We start from the raw sequence: 23,277 nt of genomic DNA, 5'->3' as shown, positions 1-23,277 counted from the left end.
TCACCAACTCCCGGAGTTCACTCAGACTCACGTCCATCAAGTCAGTGACGCCATCCACCCATTTCATCCTCTGTTGTCCCCTTCTCCTCCTGCCCCCAATCCCTCCCAGCATCAGAGTCTTTTCCAATGAGTCAACTCTTTGCATGAGGTGGCCAAAGTACTGGAGTTTCAGCTTTAGCATCATTCCTTCCAAAGAAATCCCAGGACTGATCTCCTTCAGAATGGACTGGTTGGATCTCCTTGCAGTCCAAGGGACTCTCAAGAGTCTCCAACACCACAGTTCGAAAGCATCAATTCTTCAGCGCTCAGCCTTCTTCACAGTCCAACTCTCACATCCATACATGACCACAGGAAAAACCATAGCCTTGACTAGACCGACCTTAGTCGGCAAAGTAATGTCTCTGCTTTTGAATATGCTATCTAGGTTGGTCATAACTTTTCTTCCAAGGAGTAAGCGCCTTTTAATTTCATGGCTGCAGTCACCATCTCCAGTGATTTTGGAGCCCCAAAAAATAAAGTCTGACACTGTTTCCACATCTATTTCCCATGAAGTGATGGGACCAGATGCCATGATCTTCATTTTCTGAATATTGAGCTTTTAGCCAACTTTTTCACTCTCCACTTTCACTTTCATCAAGAGGCTTTTTAGTGCCTCTTCGCTTTCTGCCATAAGGGTGGTGTCATCTGCATATCTGAGGTTATTGATATTTCTCCTGGCAATCTTGATTCCAGCTTGTGCTTCTTCCAGCCCAGCGTTTCTCATGATGTACTCTGCATATAAGTTAAATAAGCAGGGTGACAATATACAGCCTTGACGTACTTCTTTTCCTATTTGGAACCAGTCTGTTGTCCTATGTCCAGTTCTAACTGTTGCTTCCTGACCTGCATACAGGTTTCTCAAGAGGCAGTTCTAACTGTTGCTTCCTGACCTGCATACAGGTTTCTCAAGAGGCAGTTGAGCTGGTCTGGTATTCCCATCTCTTTCAGAATTTTCCACAGTTTATTGTGATCCACACAGTCAAAGGCTTTAAGTACAAAACATTTAACACGTACAAAACTGTCATACAGGCTTTCGTGTTCATATTCTTGAAGAAATTTCACCTTAGTGATTTCTATTACTTTTTCATTTAAGAAACAATTTTAAGAACAAAATAAAAGTGAACATAGAAAATTCAAACTTTCTCTCTATCAAAAGAGCACTGAGTAAAATTTCTCCTTGATCTACCTCCCTCCATTCAAATTTAAATCTTCTCTTCACAGGTAATCACTGTTAAGTTTTACTACGTAGCAATACATGAAGGTATGTGTGTGTGTGTGTTAGTCGCTCAGTCATGTCTGACTCTGTGACCCCGTGGACTATATAGCCCACTAGGCTCCTCTGTCCATGGGATTCTCTAGGCAAGAATACTGAAGTGGATTGCCATTTCCCTCTCCAATGAAGGTACATATATAGGTATATAAATACACATGAAGACAAGTATGTACTATTTAAACTGTAGATATTATGGTGGTACCCTACCTTACATAAGATTACATTAAAAGGCAACAGGCAAGGATACAACTGTGTAATATAAATTACCTTTGAGTAATCTCTTAAACTGTCCAAATAGTACAGCTGAGTGCCCTAATATTTTTATTAGTTTTTATAATTCTTCTTGGTCAGTGTTTCTCAATAATTTATAATTAATTTTTCAACTTCCTATTCATGGACATCAATAAGCCAACAGCCCCCACTTTAAATCATTCAGGCATTCATTCACCAGGCCTAATATGCTCAATGGTTTTAGGCTTGGGTTCATCTACTGACAGAACAGGATGGCAAGAAGGTCCTGAATATTTAAAGTCCTATTTTTTTTCCTTATTTTTACTGAGTGCATGTTGTTGAATTCCTAAAAGTTAAATGAATTTTGTTCTATTAGTAGCTTTTGTTTTTCCATAGTAATGTTATATTCTGAACTCCAGAAAGTATATACATTTAAAAACAGACATATTACTCTATTTGTTCCACTCAGTATAATACCTCAATAGTGTTGTATTTAATATAGTAGTGGCTAGCAGTTCTACCCAAATCAGTTGAGGAGAAATATCCAGTTCGCTCCTCAAAACGAATCATCCGAGCTTTGTCTAGTTTCCGTCCAACTTCAATGACCAACTGTTCTCGGTGCTTTGCTAATGTTGGGTCAATCTATAGGGGAAAAAAAAAAAACACCAATAAAACACTTGACTGATTGTTCAGACAATCATCATCTGCAAAGGTATATTAATTTATGGAAATTAAATGTTTCTATTGATGCTTTAGCATAAATTTTTATCACAATGTTAAAAGAATACATTTTTAAAAAGTTAAAACAATTAGAAAATATTTTATTTCATTAAATAAAGCTTTTAAAATTAATGAAAATTATCAATCTGTATATTATTTTCGGATAGTAAATTTTAGAATCTAAAATTTCTGTAGTTTTATAATCTTTAAGATTAATCAGGATTAGAAATTAGATATATGAAAAAAATCATTGTTTTCTCCCTCCCACACTAAAATAAATAAGAACTGTAAAATACCAAATCATAGTCCTGCTTTATCAGCTGTTTCAAGAAATGATAGTGAGAATGATTTCCTCTGCTGAAGTAAGGGTATACAAAAATAAATGAAAAGTTATCCTTTCAAAAGCATGGTTTTAGTGTTCTAACAATTTTCATAACCGTTGATGGGAAAACCACTTTGCAGTATTTTTCTAAGCAGAAAGGACATTAACACTGGACATTAACAAATGTTCTTATTACTAAGATATGTGTGTGTAAATATATGTATATAGACACACATACGCACACACACCAAGTCCTGAAGATTGCAGTCTGGCCACAAGCAAGAAAGTGAAGTATGACCTTCTAAAGTGGGTGAGGGGAAGTATAAAATACTTCTGAAATCAATTTATGAGTTAATACTCCTACTGTTTGTTCTAACAGATTTTTATAGCAACTTATTCATGCACCAAATATAGCTACAACAGATGAATAAATCAGAAAAAAATGAGGCAAAGGAAAATCAACTGTAGGGAAGTAAGGTGGAATCAAGAGTCATACTAGCAAATACAGAAAGTCTTTTTCTTTTTAAGTCTTTATTGAATTTGTTATATTGCTTGTGGGGTTTTCCTTTGTTTATTTGTTTTTAATGTTCTGGTTTTTCAGCCACGAGGCATGTGGAATCTTTGCTCCCAGACCTGGGATCAAACCTGTATCTCCTGTGCTGGAAGGCAAAGTCTCAACCATTGGACGACTTGGGGGGGGGTCCCCAAAATAGTCTTAAATATTTTCTTTACGTGACATACTACATGTTTCAGGTTTACCTTTATAAAACCATGTTATTAATCACATATTACTAAACCACTAAAAAGAATCAAAGTATTACATTATTTGTGTTAGTTCACATGAGTTTTATATCTGTAAATTCTTCTTGAGTAATAAAAACACATAGGTCAGAAAACACAGAGGTCGTGGTTCTTTCTAGAAAATCTAATGAGATGTCCATTTGTGACAGCATCTTGAGAGTGAGCCTGGTTTCTAAAAATCTATTCTGACTCCATGGCAGCTAGGATGGATGTAACTTTGCCTGTGGTTAGAAAACAAAGAATTTACTGAGCTGCAGATCTTTTCCCAAGAACAACAGAAAATGATCGAGTACCAGGTAAGTGCGACATTAATAAGCCTACTTTCCCTTCCTGGGAAAACTGGAAAATATATGCATTTCAACCATATATGCTTTGTCATAGGTTGGGTTCTCAGGAAAACACTTGGGGATGAAAATTTACATGCAGGAAGTTTACTAGGGAGGTTCTTGGAACACTCGTAAGTCAGTGAAGGAGGCAAGGTGGGCAGAGGGAGTTGCTGAACAGAGGCAGCAGCTGATCTTATAAGATGCTCTAGAGCTGGTAGTTGTTTTGTTGCTCAGTTGTGTCTGACTCTTGCCACCCCATGGACTGTAGCCCACCGAGCTCTTCTGTCCACAGGATTTCCCGAACAAGAATACTGGAGTGAGTTGCAATTTCCTTCTCCAGGGGATCTTCCTGATCCAGAGATCGGGCCCATGTTTCCTGCTTGGCAGGAGGGTTCTTTACCATTGAGCCACCAGGGATAGTCCTCAATGTTGTCCTGAGTGGAGGCAAGGAAGCCTTTGAATTCTGAAATCAACCAGTCATTGCTTTAGGCTGCCCCAGGAGGGGACATAACATTGGTTAGAGTAGCTCCCTTTGGCCAGAGGAAATTCCCAGTAGGTTTCACACCTGCAATAGCCAGCTGTCTCCTAGCAGCTGGGAGAAGTACCTCGGTACTGCAGGGAGATTTTGGTGGAACACCACAATCTCTCTCTCCACATAATGACATAATGGCCAGATACTTACTACACATACTACTCTCCCCTTTTTGCCCAATTCAACTATCCTAGACATTTTACCTGGAGAAGGCGATGGCACCCTACTCCAGTACTCTTGCCTGGAAAATCCCATGGACGGAGGAGCCTGGTGGGCTGCAGTCCATGGGGTTGAAAAGAGTTGGACATGACGGAGCGACTTGCATTAGAGAAGGAAATGGCAACCCACTCCAGTGTTCTTGCCTGGAGAATCCCAGGGATGGGGGAGCCTGGTGGGCTGCCGTCTCTGGGGTCGAACAGAATCAGACACGACTGAAGCAACTTAGCAGTAGCAGCGATGCTATCTATTAACTTAGGAACAAGAACTTAGAAGGACTTGATAAGAGGAACATACTGTATATAACATCACCCTATTATTGAAAGTGGTCTATAATTTCCTCATGTCTGATTTATTCCAAAAACTAAATTCAAAAAATATAGTTAAAAAAAATCATAGCAAAATACTAATATCAAATGGAAACTCATCTGAATACTAAATTGATTAACAACAAAAAGATCACTGGTATCAGTAGAAAAGAGGTATAAAGAAAGTAAAATAATTACAGGGGATAAAATTAATTTTCCTTCAGTTCAGTTCATTCAATCGTTTCCAACTCTTTGCGACCCCATGGGCTGCAGCACGCCAGGCCTCCCCGTTTATCACCAACTCTCAGAGCCTGCTCAAACTCATGTCCATTGAGTTGGTGATGCCATCCAACCATCTCATCCTCTGTCGTCCCCTTCTCCTCCTGCCTTAATCTTCCCCAGCATCAGGGTCTTTTCAAATGAGTCAGTTCTTTGCATCAGGTGGCCAAAGTACTGGAGTTTAAGCTTCAGCATCAGTCTTTCCAATGAATATTCAGGACTGATTTCCTTTAGGATCGACTGCTTGGATTGCCTTACAGTCCAAGGGACTCTCAAGAGTCTTCTTCAACACCACAGTTCAAAAGCATCAATTCTTCGGCTCTCAGCTCACATCCATATATGACTACTGGAAAAACCACAGCTTTGACTAGACAGACCATTGTTGGCAAAGTAGTGTCTCTGCTTATCAAAATGCTGTCTATGTTGGTCATAATTTTCCTTCCAAGGAGCAAGCATCTTTTAATTCCATGGCTGCAGTCACCATCTGCAGTGATTTTCAGTTCAGTTCAGTCACTCAGTCATGTCTGACTCTTTGTGACCCCATGAATCGCAGCACGCCAGGCCTCCCTGTCCATCACCAACTCCCGGAGTTCACTCAGATTCACGTCCATCGAGTCAGTGACGCCATCCACCCATCTCATCCTCTGTTGTCCCCTTCTCCTGCCCCAAATCCCTCCCAGCATCAGAGGCTTTTCCAATGAGTCAACTCTTCGCATGAGGTGGCCAAAGTACTAGAGTTTCAGCTTTAGCATCATTCCTTCCAAAGAAATCCCAGGGCTGATCTCCTTCAGAATGGACTGGCTGGATCTCCTTGCAGTCCAAAGGACTCTCAAGAGTCTTCTCCAACACCACAGTTCAAAAGCATCAATTCTTCGGCGCTCAGCCTTCTTCACAGTCCAACTCTCACATCTATACATGACTACTAGAAAAACCATAGCCTTGACTAGACGGACTTTAGTTGGCAAAGTAATGTCTCTGCTTTTGAATATGCTATCTAGGTTGGTCATAACTTTTCTTCCAAGGAGTAAGCGTCTTTTAATTTCATGGCTGCAGTCAAAATAAAGTCTGACACTATTTCCATTGTCTTCCCATCTATTTGCCATGAAGTGGTGGGAACAAATGTCATATTCTTAGTTTTCTGAATGTTGAACTTTAAGCTGACTTTTTCACTCTCCTCTTTCACCTTCATCAAGAGGTTCTTTAGTTCTTCTTCACTTTCCTCCATAAGGGTGGTGTCATCTGCATATCTGAGGTAACTGATATTTCTCCTGGCAATCTTGATTCCAGCTTGTGCTTCATCCAGTCCAGCGTTTCTCATGATGTACTCTGCATAGAAGTTAAATAAGCAGAGGGACAATATACAGCCTTGATGTACTCTTTTCCCGATTTGGAACCAGTCTGTTGCTCCATGTCCAGTTCTAACTGTTGCATCCTGACCTGCATACAGATTTCTCAAGAGGCAGGTCAGGTGGTTTGGTATTCCCATCTCTTTCAGAATTTTCCACAGTTTACTGTGATCCAAACAAAGACTTTGGCATAGTTAATAAAGCAGAAGTAGATGTTTTTCTGGAACTCTCTTGCTTTTTTGATGATCCAATGGATGTTAGCAATTTGATATCTGGTTCCTCTGCCTTTTCTAAATCCAGCTTGAACATTAGTATTTTCTAAAAAAAGATTAAAGCTCTGTTTTTCTTAGTTACCTAACTCTTTCCAGATGAGGCAGAAGTAGCAAATATTTATCCTCATACCATGAAAGGATTATAGAACTAAAAAGGAGGTCTGACTTTCTCTTTTTAATAAATGAGTTTTTTTACCTGATAAGCCTTGTGGCTGATGCCATATACTAATGGATTTGCTCTCATCCGTACATAAAGATAAGTGTAGCTTATCCACTTCACCGCTTCTTCCACATTAGTAACTGTTCCCAGAGCTATCTGCAAATCAAAAATATAACAAAAATTAAACTAATGCATTAAAGTTGAATATAAACATTGCATCAAGGACCTTTTGTCAAAAGCTAAGTTTTTAAAATTCATCACTATGATGTATTTAAAAGAAAGTAAGCATAATAATTGGCCATGACATTTCTCCAATTAATTAAAAATCAGCCCCGCTTCATTTGAGAACAGTACATTAGATATGCTACCTGCCAAAACTGACCTTACTTACTATTATTGCATTGGATTATTTTTCCTGTTTGAGTTTAATTTTATATAGTATTAAAAACATTTGGTATTCGTTAATTCTTTGTCTTGTTTCTTTTAAATCTTGGCTTCATTTAATGTGACAACATTATTGATAGTTTTAAATGTAACTGTACCACAAGTAAAACATAATATTGATGATTTTATCCCTCTTTATTGTGATTTTGTATACTGTCATCACCAAAATAACAAAGGGTATAACACTAATTTTTCTTCCTCTAATGATTCCCATTTGCAGCATAGCTAGTATAAATATATAATATAAATACAATGGTAAATGTAATAATTTTGGCACAAATATTTTATTGGGATTTATACACATTAATAACATATATACCTCAAAATTCATACAAAAACAGGGAATGGTTTTAATCTTTTTATTGGTAAACTTATGGAAAAATTAGTTATTTATAAATTTGAATTATAATAAACACTGGGTATTTCTTTAGATTATATTTTGAAATTTTTAACATTGCATTTTAATGTAACTTTATAATATGGTAATTTAATGAAACCAAAGTTAATCATTTTAAAACAATGATAACATATAAAATCTGTATAATAAAAAGAATTGCTAGAAAATGATCTTAACACAGAACTGCAGTGAAAAATCTTCTTAAAAATACATTTTTTTAGCCACTGGATCTATAGGTAGTCATTTTGCTTCTATTTAGAGTGTTCATTTTAATTAACAAATTTATCTAAATTATGCCACTTCAGATTTGAATTTTTCCTGAATTTGTAGCTGAAAAAATTTTTACATCATAATACTTTAATCAAAGGATAACTGACGGTCTCCACCCTAAATAACCAAATTTTAGGAGACAAGAAGGAAAAATAAATCCTGCTATTTTAGTATAAAATATTAAATAAAATATAAACACTAATGTTTGCTTTATTTTCATAATTTACATTCTGCATAATTAATTTTGTAATGTAAGTATGTGTAGGCTTAACTATCTTTATTTAGTTGGAGATGACATATAGCAATTTATAAATACCACTATAGTAGTATATCATATTATTCATCCTTAAATAAATGACCAAAACTAAATAAATGACAAGGCAGATGCTGACTATCTTTTTAAAAAATTACACTATCTTGATATATGTCAGAGAAAAACAATACTGTATGATCTCCTTTATATACAGAATCTAAAAACACCAAATTCATAAAACAAAGAGCAGAATGGTGGTAGCCAGGAGTTGAGGGGTAAGGAAAATGAGGAGATGTTGGTTAAAGGGTACAAATTTTCAGGCACATGAGTACGCTCTGGGGATCTAATGTATAGCATCATGACTATAGGTAATCCTATTGTATTCTATATTTGAAAGTTGATACGAGAGTAGAGCTTTAGTGCTCTCATCATAACAACAGACAAAATGGTCATTACATGAGGTGAAGGATGTGTTTACTAACTTTATTGTGGTAAACATTTCACAAATACATATGTGTGTCAAATTACTGTACTGTATAACCTTAAACTTACAATGTCATGTCAATTATAACTCCATAAAGCTGGGAAGAATAAATTTACATTACCTATTTACAAATGACTAAAACTGACCACTATAAGTAAACATATACATTTACTAAAATGTGAACTGTAAGACTTTCTACAAAACAAAGTGTAATAAGAATTAAAATTTATTTAAGGAGCGAGTTCTACAAGACTTCCTAAATATTTACAAACATCACAGTTAAACATTTTCTAGTCTGCTTAGGCAAAGGAAACTAGTTAGATAATATGGCGAGACATCCGAAAGCATTCTCCATTTTTAATTCTATTATTTGAGTTGGACTGTATCAATTCCCTTATGATTTATAGATATTTAAAAATAACATCACATAACTCCTGAGTAGAAAATTTTATAAAAAATAAAATAAGCTTCCTATTACTTTCAAAATCAGACAGTAAATTAACAATAATTGGTAATTAGCTGTTGCTGGGCACTGATAAGAATAAAGGAAAAGACCAAGTAGGTAGCAAAACCTGGACCAAGTAATACAAGTCTTTCAAATGTTCACCAAAAAGGAAAAGACTACTCAGAAAAACGAATGTAAATTTATGATGGTACATCATACTGTGAGATTAATCCTTGAATGCCACCTAGTGACAACAATAAAAATTTACTTGCAAATATTTGTGGTCTCCAAGTAGCTACTTGGTGAAGGCAATGGCACCCCACTCCAGTACTCTTGCCTGCAAAATCCATGGACAGAGGAGCCTGGTAGGCTGCAGTCCATGAGGTTGCTAAGAGTTGGACACAACTGAGAGACTTCACTTTCACTTTTCACTTTCATGCAGTGGGGAAGGAAATGACAACCCAGTCCAGTGTTCTTGCCTGGAGATCCGAGGGACGGGGAAGCCTGGTGGGCTGCTGTCTATGGGGTCGCACAGAGTCAGACACGACTGAAGCGACTTAGCAGCAGCAGCAGCAGTAGCTACTTAGCATAGGAGGCTTATATAGAACAAGTATTTTTCATAGTATCTCTCTGAAATTTATTCATTCATCCCAATAATCATACAAGAAGCCAGTAAGACAAGTGCAATGGATATGGCAATAAATATAGCATGGCGCCTCACCTTAAGAAGTTCTGTAGTCCCTTAGGTGAGATACATGTAACCAATTAAGATGACATCTATGAAACCATTATCCAGTGCGTAGGACACAGTATGTATTCAAAAATGCTTTTAAAGGAAAACACCTAACATGTATAACTTATAAAAGTGCCATTAGTATACAGCATAACAGAGCTTTAAGTGCTAAGTAAAAGAGGAAAAAAATAATCTACTTCAACTTTGGTAATTTAGAAGGCTCAAAGTGTCATTTTGTATCTGATTTATGTACTTAAACTTTAGTCATTATAGTTATCTTATTTGTATGTGCTTTTTAAAAAGCTAGTTGAAATCAAATAAAACTAAACAAGCAAATGTAATAATCATATTTATATAAATATATATGCATACATAAATCCCTCTAGTACATGTATGCAAACAACATTTATACCACTATTCATTTATTTATTCCACTGAAATTTGTGTGGGTAGCAAGTACAATCGGGGCTGAGCACAAAGGAACTATGAAGTAATATAAGTGGTATAATCTTGTACTGAGTAAGAACTTGGCACAGGTGTTCGTTAACTTTTCACAACAATCTAGCGATACTATTCCTAATTTAAACATGGGAAGACGAGTGCTGTACAGGTGAAGCAAACAGGCTGAGAGCCTATGTAGAGCAGAAGAGCTGTACTGGCAAGTAACCAGAGTCAGAACTGGGAGGACGTCAGGCTGCTGAGGCCATAAATCCAAAGTGCTTGTATTATACCCTGCGGAGATGGACAGAGCATGATAGACAGAGGAGCCTGGGGGGTCTAGAGTCCGCGCGGTCTCAAAAAGTCTGACACGACTGAGCACGCATATGCACATGCGCCGCTGCGTAGATGCGAGGAACTCTGTACAAAGAAGGTACGTACAGTTACAGAAAGACTAACACATTTGAAAGTGTGGACCACAGGGCACTGGCACAGAACAGGTACCCCATCATGTCTGCTGAATAGATTTCCATAAGCCTCAAACATGCTTCAGTGTTTCTAACAGAGCAGAGGGAAATGGTAGATATAGGGCTGGAACTTCTGACCTTTTGGCATTAGTTAGCATTAGGGAGTCAATCCGATTAGGGATCAAATAGCAAAGATGCCTCATAAAATGTCTGCATTAAAATGACTGCTTGATAGAATACTTTCTCCAGTTATTCTAAACTAGTGTTATCAAGGATAGCATTCTGGGCAACATTCCTAATCTAACATGACCTTGGTGTTGATCATTGTTGTTATACAGCCTGGCAAAATTTTTGGGAATCTAAAGACTGAAAAATTCATTACCTTGAGAGCACAGCACACACTCATTGTATAAACTAATTTCACACTTGGCTTCCACAGATTACCAAATTTAACTTCACATTCAAACCATAATTTAAGGGAATTTGTTTCCTTAAGGAGAAAATTTACTTTAATTGGGAACTAGTCTAGTAGACAAAATAAGATGAAGAAAATTTAGCAATGGCTATACTTCACTATATTAGCGAAAAATTTCAAGGTATATGTTTTGTTATTTGAATGCTATTTATAGTATTAAATGGAATTATGGTTCTAGACAGTCGACATTTCTGAAAATGACAAACACTAATAAGTAGTTTATGAATATCAGGTGAATCTGTGGGCTACAATTCATTTTTAATTTTTCAGGAATTGACCAAATAGTTTCACTGATGATGGTATTTTATAGTCCCTAAGAAAAAGAATTCCTGAGGACAAGAGTTACTCATCTGTGTCTTTTGCATAAAAGCATCACTATTTGGTGTTTACCACTTACAAAAAGCTATCAAGGAAAATAATCCTAACTTTACAAAGGTGTAGGCCTTCTCAATATGCTTTTCTAGAAACATTGTATAAAAGAGTCTTGCTTTTTATTATAGTTAAGAGAAATGATTACTGCCATTTTGGAAAATATTTAGTCCTGGTCTCAGAAGGTGGCAAATGGTAGGTTAATTAATATAGAAAAATGTATTTATTTTTAACTTACCACATTTTATATAATTGAAATCTAGGCTACAATAAAAAGATTATTTTTGTAGGTAAAAAGACTTTAGTTTGAACAGTACTAGTTTCAAAAATTAGTACCTGAATGAGCTTTGGGCAGTCATCTATCTCTCTGAGAACAATATCTCCTGAGCATCAGTACTGACAGAATATACAAAAAGTACCCAGCAGGCTGGCACAGCCTCAGTCCATTGCTACTGATACTATCTTTGTACAACAGACTATTCTATAATAGATCCTAGTGACCCAAGACCTAACTATTAAAACCATGCCATTATAGTAGGCAGTGAGGATAAAAACTGAGTTATAGTATTTCTTTTGGAGACAATCCCTACATCATAATTAATTTTCTAATTTTTTATTTTCTTATAATTTTGCTGCTAGAAAGCAGCATCTTTCCTGATTTCTAACTTCCAACTAGATCTTCTAGACCTTACCTAACTTTCTGAACCCAGATCAAGTATTATCACCTTCATGAACAAAGCCTTTCCTGATAGGCTGGGGCCAAAGGTGTTTTCTCCTTCTACTGAGTCCTTCTTTAGACCTTTATTACCTACCAGCACTATTGCACTGCGTTTTTGTATCTTTCCCTCCCATTCTGGACTATATCCTCCTTCACAGAGGAACTGCATACTGTGTGCGTTTTCATCCTCTAAAAAGGCTGGTAGATAAGATCAACAGATCTAAGTGAAATTTCTATAATACTTCAGTTCAAATATTTCACTTATTCATGTATTTAATAGTTATATTCCACCTACTTTCAGAAACTGAGTCAACTTGAATGGGAAGAAGAAAAGTGTTGAGTGATGGCACAACAATAAAAAATGCTGTAAGAACAGCAAGAACTCGTTTCACTGTTTGACACACAGATTCTTAACCTTAGAATGTTTATCCTCTTTACCAGTTAAGATGTTACCTAGGCTTCCAGGGTCTGCTAGCTAAATCTTAACACAAAAACACACCACAATGAAATAAATTATAATACTGTAGCTCAATTTAAGCAATCATATTTTCTATAACAAAGTTAGTCAAATGAGCTAAAACAGAAGAGCTCTATTAACCTTATAAAAACTTTATAAAATACTTCATAATAAATTTTATAAAAGTTTATATGAACACAATTATTATTACTATTTCCTTAGTTTGTATAGCTGTGGTTAGATTTCTGTCCTTTCACAAAACCTCATGACTTAAAAGCATAGTCTTTTAGCCATGAGTTGTTATCAGTTCTCATTTGCATTTTATATTGCTCTGATCTAATCAAGGCTATCACCATTCTACCTCTTGTGTCTCATGACTGTGTATGAAATAAAATGTATTATTTTATATTACAAAATAGCAATCAACTCAACCTTTATTTTTCTTAGTTCTTTCTTGAAGCTGATGATTCCAATTCCAACCTTTTGCTTATTAGCTCTTACCTCCGCATTTAGATTATCTGCAAGGCTTTCCAGAAACTGGCTCTCAATTGGGTTTTGTTGAGTGAGCAAAGAGAGGTAATGGCTGAGTTTATCATGGGTTGTTATGATGATTCCTTCTCCAAATTTGTCAAATTGTGGTCTTCCGGCTCGACCAAATATCTGCATGACATCTAAAATTCCAAGGTCAACAAAGGAGCCTCTTTTTGCAGCATATATTTGTGTTCCCTAGATGAGGGAAAGTTAATAAAAATTTACATAAACACACACAAATATAATCCTGATGAGTTGAATACTGAAATTAGGCAAATATGGCAAGATCTCAAAAGTGTACTTTAACTAATCCTTTCATTATCTGTGATAGAGTTAAATTTTCACAATATAAACTAGATTCTTTTGGAGAAAATAATTTTGACCTTATATGAATAACATTCAAAGTCACCGAAGCAGCCAAATCACAATAATTTTCTAAATAAATCAATCCATAGGTTTGTTTTAAGATATCTCAAATCCATGCAAAAAGGAAGGTAAGCTCTCACCTTAATAATAACAGCGTGAGCAGGAAGATTGACACCCCAGGCTAACGTAGCCGTACAGACTAGGACTTTGATATGCCCATTAGAAAACAAGCTTTCAACCAAATTTCTGTCCTGCCGAAGCATGCCTGCGTGATGAATACTAAAACCATCTGGAAATAATTCTCGTACTTGTCTATTTCTTGACTTTTGCACCTAGAGTAGACAGCAACAAAACATAAAAGTGTTATTTAGCATTTAAAAGCAATTGTTATTTAGCATGTCTCCTGAATAAGTTTATCAAAGAGAGCATATAATTATTGTTAAGCATCTTAAGGTGTTACTAAGTTTTAGTATATAATGTGTTATACAAGATCACTTAAAATTATATTTCAGCTATCTTAAAAAATAGGTAACCTTGAACATGGCACAAAATCCAAAAGGAAAGAAGTTACACTCAAGTGTTTTTTTCACTCAGGTATCCTTTTCCTGTAATCAATCAGCATTACCTTTTGTATTCTTTCAAAAGAAGTCTATTAAAAGTAAGCGTAATTCTCAGTGGGTTCCAACTCATTCAGAGTAAAGGTCAGAGTCCTTACCATGCCATACCTACAAAAATCATTCCCATCCCTGAACCGCACTTACTCATGCCAGACACAAGGACTGGCTTTTTCTCTAAGGTCTTTTTTTTAAAAAAACAAATCCATACCTGCCTTGAGGTCTTCACACTGTCTGTTCTAGACTCACTGCCTTGGAAACCTCTCCCCCTTACCGAGATACCCTGGTTCCGCTGGTCATGTACTCCTTCTTATGATAATGAGCCAATAAGCCCAGCTGTGCTCCCCTCACACCTGTGTTCCTGCTGATCTCTGACAGGAGGGCACTAGCCACCTGTCTTATCTCCTCAACTTTACATCTGCCCTGAATATACTAACCCGATTCTGCGGGCTGGTCTTTGGCCTGGTCTGAGCTCAGATGTGGGGTCTGATCCACTTATCTGTAATTTGTGTAAGTTCTACAGCAAATCTTTTAAAATTCACTGACAGCTCATCGTACAATGGAGAAATTTTTTCTGCAAAATTAAAGACTAACGTAAGTGCTCAAAATTTCTGTTTGGGCACCACATCCTGCTCGTTTGCTGTTGCTCGGAAAATTTCAAGTTCAACATCTTGATAGCTTCTTTTGAAAGAGTGTTTTCCATAGTTTTTATGTAAGGTGAACTACACTGGCAGGGAACAGGGTTCTAGCACAGACTTCATCACACTCACTATCTCTTAAAATTAGAAACTTCTAAGTTAATAATAATTAAGAAAATGATCTGCGAAAACCACACTCCATGAAATCTGCTTCGAATATAAAATGGAAGGGAATAAATTAACAAACCGCACCATCTAGTGGCCAGCCAAGTAGATAACAACTTGGAAATATATACACAAAAAGATTTATCTTTTTAAAATTTCATGGGGAGAGTATTACTTCATTTTTGTGCAGTGTGGTCAGCCTCTTACAAATAATTTTATATGCACACATTATGATTAGCTCCACTGGCCTTAAGTTAAGGCTCATACTGCCTTAACTTTAATCCTTTTAGATGTGTTTGTTAATATCAATCTCACAAATACGGGCTCCATGTTATGGAGTATTTCGGTCTCCGTGTTATGGAGTATTTGCTAGTATCTAACAAAGCTCCTTTGCAAGGTCAAGGTAGAAAAAGAAAAACATTTTACCTACTTCCTTTCTTCCCTAACATTCATGAGTGAACATTCAGAGCCAACAGAGGAAACTGAAAAAGACTGCTTAGAGACATTCAGAGCAAATCATACCGCTGGATGGCTCTTTTGGGTGCATCTGTTGTTTGTGGACTCCTGAACTGGAATATCTTGATGGCTTGTTATAAATGCAGATTTTTAGTCAAAATCCTGTTGAGTTAAGCCTTGACTTGTGACACCACGACACAGTAAGAAGCTGAACCCTGGAAATATGTAACTGTGGTGCAGAATATTCCTAGAAGGTTGTAGCTGGATCATGGGGTTCTGATACAGCACCTCCCACCCTGACCAGGTGGGTTCAACCAGCTTGGTCTCTGTAAGCAACCAAGAGGTCCCAGGGGTCACTTCTCCTTTGTCTCTATTCTTACTGATATTCTGTGCTGTTGCTTTTTTAAAAAAAATTTATTACTTCAGTAGAGACCTGAAGTGACAACAATCTTAAAGTAAGACTGGCTTGGTCTTTCTCAACTATCTTTGAATCTGAAGCTGCTGTTTTTGATCTAGCCTAGTTCACAGTAGAAATAAATGAGAAATCTTAGGAAAGAGATCCAGGGATAAGTATGCTTTAAAACCTTATTTAAAAAATTATCATATAGTCAAATTATCTTTTCACTTTTGGTGTATAGTTCTATGAACTTTAGTATATGTTCAAACTGTGTAACCACCATGATAATGATACAAACAGTTCCTTTACACACCCCCTCAAATTCTCTTGTTATTTCTTTATAGTTAAACCCTCTCCTCCTACAGCCCCTGGTAGATCAGACTCCCTGATCTGCTCTAGGAAAATATGTGACTAACATTTATATTAAAACTTATAGAAAATTATAAGAGCAATGGCAGAAAATTTAAAGGCTGTCTAACATTTAGGTTTTCATCCTTTTTAAAGACAAATTCATTCTAATGTTAGTTAGGGACCTTAGAGCACAGAAATAGAAGTCTAAAAATTAATCTTACAGAGGCAGTGTAATAGCACTGACATTAAAACCTGATAAAGCAGCAGAAAACAGAATACAATAGAGAAATATCTCTTGAGAATATTAAACCAAACAGTAAAGAGCTTTGGAAAATAGAATTCGCCAATGCATTAAAACAACATATCACAACTAAGAAAATTAAACCCCAGAAGGCAAGGGCACTATCTATACCTATAAATATATTTATATGAACATGCTTATGAACGAGTCAAAGGAGAAAGAACACAGATGATCTAAAGGCACTGAAAGCTCACAAAAGACCACATTCAATCTTAATGAGCAGAGGTGACAATATTGATTTTAAACCACACTGAATCATAAAACATTAGGAGTATATCTATCAAAGTTAGAAACAAGGCAACGTTGTTTACAATCAGCTAACCAATGTCGTAAATAATGGAATCAGACAAGAGAAAATAATAAAAAGTAGAACTACTAGAACAAAAGAGATCAATTATTAGTTGCAGATGAAATAAACATTTATTTAGAAACTTGAGACTTAATTAAAAACTACTAATGACTGAATTCAGAAAGGTGACAGTCTCCCAAATCAATATTTTAAACAAGTGTTTCTATATATAAAGAATAACTTGTTAGAAAATAAAAGAGAAAAAATATCACATCTATAAAAGCCATAAAAAACAGAAAAAAGCAAGAAATAGGTAGAACCCTACAGGAAGAAATCATCATAACACTGCCAAAGGATACTCAACAAATGAAATCATATGCTTTGTTTTTGAGTTGGAAAAACCTGATTTGATAAAAATATCAATTCTCACTAAAGTAATCTGTAAATCAATATATTAACTTAACTAAAAGGCAAACATCATTTCTTGGAAGTGATACTGAAGTATATCCTAAAAAGTACACCTGTATATTTATCCAGGAAAAAAAATTCTAAAATTGAAGAATAATGAGGATGCTTATCCCAAGCACATATTAAAAATACTATAAAAACAGGATAAGTAAAGTAGTTTGATACCAGAGAAGAGTCAATAAGCTCAAGGAAATAGAGAAAACTCAGAAACTAACTCAGGCAAATGTGAGAATTTTGTATGTTACATTAAATTTTATAATCAATGGAATAAACAAGGAGTCCTGCCTGCTAATGCCGGAGATGTAAGAGACATGGGTTCGATCCCTGGGTCTGGAAGATGCCCTGGAGAAGGAAATAGCAGCCCATTCCAGTATTCTTTCCTGGAAAATTCCATGGACAGAGGAGCCTGGTGGTCTATAATCCATGGGGTTGCAAGGAGTCATACACGACTGGAGCGACTTAACACGGACATTCAGAAACTCATTTGCTGCAGGAGGTCATCAAAAAGATGTGACCACCAATTTGACCCACAAGCTAGGCCCAGGTAATCAGAGGTGCCTCATCCTTTCCCCAGTCCTTGGAATGTGCACTCTGCTTGCCTTCACTATGCTAGAGGCTGGCCAAGAACATAGCCTTTAGTTAGAAATGCAGTGTTGACTGTACGTAACTAAATCCCGTTAAGGCTTCTATATAAACTTTTAAGATTGTAGCAGGTAGGTTTGGAGATCTAGTTGTATATAAATTCCCTTAATTTTTAAACCTGAGACCCACCAGTCTAGAATGGTCGGCCTCTTTCTTCAGTGTCTCCTTGCCCTCTGTATATGGAGGGTTTCAGATTATACTCAGAAAGGTCTCGAGGAGAATGCAAACCAATACCATCACTGTATGTAGTAAGTTCCAGACGGATCAAAGATTTAATAATAAATATTAAAAATTAAATTTAAAAAGGGCTGGAGGACATCATGATTAAGTGGGTGTGGCCTTTATAAGCAAGACAAAGCCCAAATACTATAAAAACTAATAAAAATCTCATCATGGTAAAAATATTCGTAAATAAATCAAAATCACAGGTTAGGAGAAATGTTTGTAACACATAGAGTAGTACATGCAATTTACAGAAGAAATTCAAATAGCAAATGTGAAAAATGCTGTTTCACTCATAAAGAAACGCCAGTTAAAAAAATAATGAAGTATCTTTTTTGCCTTTTAATCTGTCATAAACTCAAAAATTCTAACACTGCTCGGTGGTGGCAGTTAGACAGGAGGAAGTTACTGTTCCAGGAAATGTAAACTGGAACAATCTCCTTAGTAGGCAATTCAGGACCACTCATTCGCCAAACTTTTAAATGCATGTACCATGTTGATGGATGAATTCCACTGCCAGGAATTCCATGACGTATCACTAAGCAAAAAGAGCAAGAGACATGAAAGCGTGCCTAACACGATCCAGTTTTTCCATACTGAACCTCACATGCAAACACACACAATGGTAGTTGTACAAAATCTTCCCTTGAAAGGAATATAAACAAAAGAAGTTTTTTTTACAAGAGTTTCATCTGAAGAAATGAATGAAGGTAGATGGTTAAGGCCATGAATTATGGAGCTGAACTTGTTTATTATTAATACAAGATGCCTGCTGCTTCCTCAAGTATCAGAACAGTTGTTTTCCACCTGGCTTCTCAGGGTGAGCTCTACTCGGAGGCTAGGCTTTTAGGCTTCTGTAGCCTCTGAAGGGCTGGAGGGGTATAATCCACCTTGTTCACATTCTCTGAACAGAGTATTGGATTCTCTGAGGAAGCCATCAGGGATCCAACACCATTGGATATAGTCTCTCTCTACATGGAAATTCAGCACAAAGAACATTAAACTGTAAAAAGGTAAAGGAAGTCAAGAGAGTAGCACCAAAATTATCTAAATTGGTTTTCCTGGACTTTATATTTCCAGTTCTCACAAGTCAACTTACCATACAGGGCTTTATTTTTCAGTAAAACTAAACCAGAATGGATAACTGCTAAGAATCCATTAGCACACAGAGGATGCTAATTTTTTTCCCCCAGTGAAAGCACACCCCAGCTTCCTTCTATGACTTTACTTACCTTTTCCCTAACTGTGACACAGAAAATCAGTGTGACTACTTTTTAAAATGAATAAGGTTAAAATATAAACACTTTCTAAAACTGACTTCCAAACTAACACAAATACATGGTTAAAGGAAGACTGACAGCAAAAACTGAAGATATTAAAAGAAAATAAATTAACTCCATAAGATGAACAAAATATGCATATGTAACACAAGACCTTTAGCTCAGTTACAAACCCTGAATGAAAGAGTAATGGGAAAGGGCATAGATAATTTAGTGACCTCTGTAAGCCTTCTGAAGTAATTTATCTTGATAAGATATGCTTTAATGTAGATAATTTCAAATCCATTAAGAAGAAATAATCTAACTGTCATCATAAAAACTAAAATTTAACCAGAAGGAGGCAAATAGTTTCTAGCAAATTATACCATTCTTTTTCACAATTACCAGTGAGCATGCCTTAATGATATTAGAAAAAAATATTATAGAGTCCTCATCTTGGGAAAGTGCTATTTTCATCATTCATTGTTTATAAAGTTAATCAATGAACTACTCTTCTACGGTCCTCTAAATTCTGACCAAAATCTATATACCTAGCCCTTCCTTCACCTTACAGTCCAGCGGTCAAGAAACACTCATTCTTCAAATATATGAATTGGTTCCCTTTGCCCATGTTCTTGTTCTTTTTCTCTTGGAATGTCCTTTACTTTTCTTTCTTTCTTCCTTTTTTTTTTTTTTTTAAATGTCCTTTACTACTTTTTTTTGTTGTTGTTGATTACTGAAATACAAGACCACCAGCTTAATCTCTTTTTGTCTTTCCGTTGAACTGTTCATTCTTCTCTCATGTTATATGCCACATTTTTCTTTTCTTATACGTGTATTTCTAAATCCTCTGTGGAATTGTACATCTTGCCTCATTTGGTCATTTATTTAGAGAGGCACATTTGATCAGCTGAACTAAAATTGACATATTTAGAACTGGATGTCTAATATACTCTAACATCGGTTTTCTTAGTAGGTATATCATATGTAATTGAATTAACTGTCCATACTTTAAAATTCACCTAGTTCTGGACATTTAGCTGTCCGTAGTTTTTTCATTATATTTAATATGTTTGGATGAAACTCTTGGTGTACATTAACTTTTTCAAGGAAAGGTTCGCAGGTTTAGTATTTCAAGGTTAAAGGCTCTGAAAAAAAGTTTGGCTCTTAAAATATACTACCAAAAACTTTTTAAAAAGAATTTAACTAATTACTGCAACAGGAAATCTAGGAGTAGTCAAATCCTCAATCACCTTCAGAATTTGACATTATCATTTTTAGTGTTTGATAATTTATTGGGTTTAAGAATATACAGTCTATTAATGTATACAACTTTAGTGATTTTTTTTCCCATAGTTTATCTATTTTATTTCCTTCTTTTCTTTGTTTACTTATTAGAAACCATGTTTTAGTTATTAAACATAATAAGTACAACATCTAAAGATATAGATATTAACTAGTCTGTTGTATTTGTGACTAATATTTCCCCAACCTATTTATTACTTTTTACAATTCAATATATTTTTTGTTGTCCAAAATCTTCAAATTTAAATGTTGTCACATCTACTAATCTTTAAAGCTGTCATCTTCTTTACCTTCAAAGTTCATATATAACCATTTACAGTGTTTACTATGTGACTGGCAAGATCTGTTACCTCATTTTCATTTTGTTTATGACAAATTGTAGCCCAAGGAAGGCAAAAGACTGATATGTTAGAGTATGTGAGTCAAGATTAAAACCCAGGTTTGCCTGGATTCAGTCTTTATGCTAAAGCGACTATTTCCCTTTGAAAATGAAAAAGTCATGCCTCCAAAAATCCAATTGAACACTCAGATCTATTGTTTAATTAATTTTCTTTGATTTCATTTAAAAGTTAATATACTTTTAACATTCTTTTTATGAGGTTACAGACAGACAGCAGAATTAATATATTAGCCTTCAGAAGGAAAGGGGGTTGATATGCCTGAGGAAAGAATAAACTCTGAGATAACATTTTATACTTGTTTAAAGTAAAAAAGTAAGAGAAAGGGGGTTATTAGGTACCTGCTACTCTCTTTAGCTAACAGATATCATCTGTTCCTGGAAGAGGAAATTCTAATTTTATTAGGCTATCATGATGTTGGAAAGCTGCTACAACAGAAATAATTAAGGCTATCAGTATTAAGTATCTGATAACTTATATCAAATCCCAATTCCTAGAACTTAGGCAAAGGCCAAAGCTAACCTATGAAAACAGGAGATGGTTGGTAGATACAGATAATATTAAAAAGTCATAAAATAATACTTCAAAGTAGCTTGAGGGTACATACCGTTACTGGCTTTTTCTTAGTGTTCTGATTTGCTTAATAGATATCCCTAATAACTACATTCATGAGACTTGCTGCATGATAGACCATATCTACGTGTGTGTGTTAGTCACTCAGTCATGTCTGACTCTTTGCAACCCCAAAGGACTGTAGCCCGCCAGGCTCCACTGTCCACAGGATTCTCCAGGCAAGAATACTGGAGTGGGTTGCCATGCCCTCCTCCAGGGGATCTTCCTGACCCAGGTCTCCTGCACTGCAGGTGATTTCTTTACTGCCTGAGCTACCATGGAAGCTCATATCAACTTATACGGAAAACTTTTAATATCACTAATATATGTAAAAAATTGAACCACATTGGTGTCCATAAATCGGAGAAATATGGTACAGAGTGGTGGGAATACCCATCTTAGTACTAAAATATTTAATGCCTGTTAAAAGTTTTGTCCCTAAAGGAAAGAATTTATTTCACTGAGATGGAAAGTGAAACAGAATCTGAAGATTCTAATTAGAATAATTTATTCAACTTAAAATTATAATTAAAGACAATCGCTTACCCAATGAAAATGTGTGTATCCCTAACGATAACTTCTACAAATAAACATAATCTACTGCTGCTATTCCCTAAAGTATGTTCTATCTTATCGAAAATAGTGATTTCTTAAGAAGAGTTTCTCTGTGGGAGAGGGTGACAATAATATGCAAAGTAAATTTCTAGAAGTAGATTACCATAATACGACATGTAATGTTTTATCATTTTTCAGCTAGTTTCCAAAATAATTTCATATATCATTCCATTTGTCTCTCACAGTAAACTACTAGAACAGGTATTATTTACCCCATTATTATTCCACTTGATAGAAGAGAAAGTTTAGGTGTTTAAGGCTTCTGAGGTGAAGTCAGAGCCAAAGTTTTGTCAATGTGCCCTCTTACTTTGGGCCTCATTTGGAATTCCTGAGATGCTCCCTTCCTCTAGGAGAACTGTAAGTACCATCTTTATAGCTTAAGTTACTCTCAGAGTACTTCATTTTCTGTTCTGTATTTTCCTGTTTCAGCGGACAATTTGGAAATAACAGTTGGTTTTGCAGCTGGGAGTGAATTTGAAATAAAAAATGGGACTGGCATGAGGGGGTCTTGAAATAGAACTGGTACTGGGAAGAAGAGATTCAATTTCAGCTGTGATTAAGGTACAGACATAGCCTTATTATATACACACACCACTCCTCCAATTCCACGAAAAAGAATCCGTAATGAGTCTTATTTATTATTTAACAAATAAAGTGACTGTACGTTGAATAAAACTGTGAAGAAATGCTTTTTAAAAACCATACTTGGTGAGTTAGGAATTGAGATGGTTACTTTAAACACTTAGGCGTAACGTATGGCTATGGCACAATAGATATTGAGCTGTATTTCCATCAATAGGAGTCATGAGACTAAATTTTTATGTACTACCATAGCAAATTTACCTTCTAATTTTCATGTTTTGAATACTTAAT

The 23,277-nt window shown here is 35.7% G+C and overlaps 1 protein-coding gene across 1 annotated transcript in view; it reads right to left on the bottom strand.

Annotated features, from left to right (window-relative positions):
- The window catches only part of ASCC3 (activating signal cointegrator 1 complex subunit 3), a 341,266-nt gene that overhangs the window by 125,138 nt on the left and 192,851 nt on the right, over positions 1 to 23,277 (bottom strand). Inside the window, exons 15-18 of the mRNA XM_027972421.2 lie at positions 13,813 to 14,004; positions 13,277 to 13,501; positions 6,862 to 6,981; positions 2,021 to 2,185 (exon numbers count right to left, since the gene is read on the bottom strand). Coding sequence (XP_027828222.1) covers positions 2,021 to 2,185; positions 6,862 to 6,981; positions 13,277 to 13,501; positions 13,813 to 14,004 — 702 coding nt within the window. The remainder of the gene's footprint in view (positions 1 to 2,020; positions 2,186 to 6,861; positions 6,982 to 13,276; positions 13,502 to 13,812; positions 14,005 to 23,277) is intronic.

This window comes from Ovis aries, chromosome 8, assembly GCF_016772045.2.
Source record: "Ovis aries strain OAR_USU_Benz2616 breed Rambouillet chromosome 8, ARS-UI_Ramb_v3.0, whole genome shotgun sequence".
Classification (NCBI taxonomy): domain Eukaryota; kingdom Metazoa; phylum Chordata; class Mammalia; order Artiodactyla; family Bovidae; genus Ovis; species Ovis aries.
The sequence above is the reverse complement of the archived record's forward strand: the minus strand, read 5'-3'. Positions and strand labels throughout refer to the sequence as shown.